The 3,147-nt window shown below is 50.9% G+C and overlaps 1 protein-coding gene across 1 annotated transcript; it reads left to right on the top strand.

The window, feature by feature from the left end:
* Positions 1 to 608: 608 nt before the first annotated feature.
* LOC308164160 (suppressor of cytokine signaling 1-like) lies at positions 609 to 1,142 on the top strand (the record flags this gene model as incomplete). Its single annotated transcript, XM_080538305.1, has 1 exon — positions 609 to 1,142. The coding sequence occupies one exon, from the start codon at positions 609 to 611 to the stop codon at positions 1,140 to 1,142; it is 534 nt and encodes a 177-aa protein (XP_080394431.1).
* Between the last annotated feature and the right edge of the window lie 2,005 nt (positions 1,143 to 3,147).

Genomic DNA, 3,147 nt, shown 5'->3' with positions numbered 1-3,147 from the left:
TTGAGTGAGAGTGTGAGAAAGCGAAAGAGGAGAAGAAGCACACATTTTAAATTATAAAACGTTATAAATGCTTTATTGTCAAAAGATAAGGGGTACAGCCATTTCATATGAATACGAGTACTTGTGTGATACATGATATACATAATAACCCATTGAGTAAGAAGGATATAACAAGATATAATGGTTTAATGGTATACTAGTGGTGTGTATATATAGTGGTATAATGGTGTTGGGGAAGAGTCGATATTCTCTTCACAGGACCATTACCTTATCATAGATATTTCTTTCCTGTTATACATAACTATAACTAACAGGCACCACCAATACATACAAGTAAATAATGTCTTAGGTTTGTATTTCTTATTTCTTTCTCCGAACCGTCACTGCCTCTGTGGGCTTTTTTCATGATTTCTGGCTCCCATAGGGAATTAATGGGCCTACGGGAGCCGGGGGTTCATCGTCCGTGAGTGGAAAAACACTAGACCGTCCAATCTATTTTACAATTCGCCATAAATACAGGCACGGGGCAGAGAATCGACCACATTCTAGACAAACCTTCCATTACTCCAGATATTCTCTCGAGCGGTCCCGACTCAAGACTCAAAGACATGGCGACCGGGGTTACGAGCGCGGAACTGAAGATTCTGGCCGAGGAGCTGAAGCAGACCCACTTCCCCGTCTTCTCCAGCAAAGAGGACTGCGACATCATCACGGACACGGTTACGATGCTGGATTGCTGCGGCTTCTACTGGGGTCCGTTGGGTGTGCAGGAGGCCCACGCCATGCTCAAGGACTCTCCCCCGGGCAGCTTCCTCATCCGCGACAGCCAACAGAAGGACGTCTTCTTCACCCTGTCCTACCACTCCAAGAGCGGCCTGGTCAGCATGCGCATCGAGTACAAGAAGCAGAGGTTCTCTCTGTCGGGGAGTCAACGCTCCTTCCACTCGCTCTTCGCCCTTTTGGAACATTACATGAACTCTCCCAACAAGAACTTGATCGCCCCGTACCGAAAACGGGCACCGACACTGCAGGAGTTGTGCAGAAAGCGGGTTTTGGAGCTGAGCGGGGTGGGTAACATTTCACAGCTGCCCATCACCACAGTGGTCAGAGGCTTCCTGCAGGAATTCCCCTACAAGTTGTGACTGTGACTTTCCTCTGTGTCGCACAGCGGTTCTTACCTCACGCAGACTGCCCGGTGGCCTTTGAAGAAAGAAAAAGAAATAGTGCGTTTAACCCATTACTATGTTTAAAGACATAATGTGTATGTTGATGCAATGAGTGAAAATAAATGAAACTTAAAATTCAATTCAATTCATTACTTGTCTTTTTATTTCACACAGTCCCACACAAATTCACGTGATATTTCACATAATACAACACGATAATTGAGACGTTATTTTTCGCTCGCTCACGGCGGCGCCGTGAGTCTGCGAGTTCGGAAATCGCACACAGGGTTCCCTTCCCGTTCGTTCTCTATGGGAGGCCGAAATGACGAAAACGGGAGGGGCCGCGGGCTTTTAACACCAAACATCAACTATGAGAACATCCTGGTTAGAAGATACAATAACAAAAATGTAACAGACTCACGGGTCCGTGAGTTACCAACCCCACTTGCCGGCGCCGTGAGTTTGTGAACTCGCGGGCCCATTCATTCTCTATGGGAGCCGAGATCGCGAAAACGGGCGGGGGCCACACCCTTTTTCGCGATCTCAGACTCACGGCGCCGTGAGTCTGTGAACTCGCGGGCCCATTCATTCTCTATGGGAGCCGAGATCGCGAAAAAGGGCGGGGGCCACACCCTTTTTCGCGATCTCAGACTCACGGCGCCGTGAGTCTGTGAACTCGCGGGCCCATTCATTCTCTATGGGAGCCGAGATCGCGAAAAAGGGTGGGGGCCACACCCTTTTTCGCGATCTCAACTCGCGGGCCCATTCATTCTCTATGGGAGCCGAGATCGCGAAAAAGGGCGGGGGCCACACCCTTTTTCGCGATCTCAGACTCGCGGCGCCGTGAGTTTGTGAACTCGCGGGCCCATTCATTCTCTATGGGAGCCGAGATCGCGAAAAAGGGCGGGGGCCACACCCTTTTTCGCGATCTCAGACTCACGGCGCCGTGAGTCTGTGAACTCGCGGGCCCATTCATTCTCTATGGGAGCCGAGATCGCGAAAAAGGGTGGGGGCCACACCCTTTTTCGCGATCTCAACTCGCGGGCCCATTCATTCTCTATGGGAGCCGAGATCGCGAAAAAGGGCGGGGGCCACACCCTTTTTCGCGATCTCAGACTCGCGGCGCCGTGAGTTTGTGAACTCGCGGGCCCATTCATTCTCTATGGGAGGCCGAGACACAGAAAAGGCAGGCAGACAACAACACACTCCATTGGCTCACAAGTGTTTTTATTGAATTCGGACAACATTGAAACGAGAAAATCACAAGACAAAAGTTAGCACAGGTGTAAAACCCACACACAAAAGGACTCGTGTCATCTCATCTCAGTCCTTGTAAGCAACACCACGTTTGGCCACTCTGGACAAACGTCTCGATCGCCGGACCGGGCCAGAACGGGCACCTGCTATGCCAGACGAAGGGTTCTGCATACGCATGGGAGCATTGCGGTGCGGCGATACGACGCGGCCGTCACCTTTGGGCTTCGATGTGATGTACTTCTCGTACCCGATCACAAGCACGTAGAAAAACACCCTCAGTACAACATCCAGTATAGGCTTATGCTCAGAGATGACAGCCTTTGACTTCAGTGCGTGTTCTAGTTCTGGGCTCTTGGTCAGGATTTTGGTCGTCAACACCATATTTTCATCTTTGACGGTGCTCGTGTCGTACGGTTTGAGATCTGTGTCTTTACTCAAAACCGGTACCTCCTTCCACACGTCGTCCAATCCGAGGTGCTCAAGCTCAAACCTGCCCGCTTCGTCGTTGTTCGCTCCGTCAAAAGACGAGTGCTCGCGAAACAAGCTCCAGAACGTGGCCTGTGCGACATTTCCACCACCGGTTTTTCTAAATCCCGATGCGCGGTCGCGACGCTGCCGACTCCCGAAAGAAGTTGCGGTCTGTGTTGTATCAGGTGAACTCGCTCCCGACTCCCCTCCGTCATTTCTGACTCACGGCGCCGTGAGTTTGGTGATTTCAGGCTCG

Source organism: Nansenia antarctica, assembly GCF_963989245.1.
Source record: "Nansenia antarctica genome assembly, chromosome: 8".
NCBI classification, from domain to species: domain Eukaryota; kingdom Metazoa; phylum Chordata; class Actinopteri; order Argentiniformes; family Microstomatidae; genus Nansenia; species Nansenia antarctica.
The sequence above is the reverse complement of the archived record's forward strand: the minus strand, read 5'-3'. Positions and strand labels throughout refer to the sequence as shown.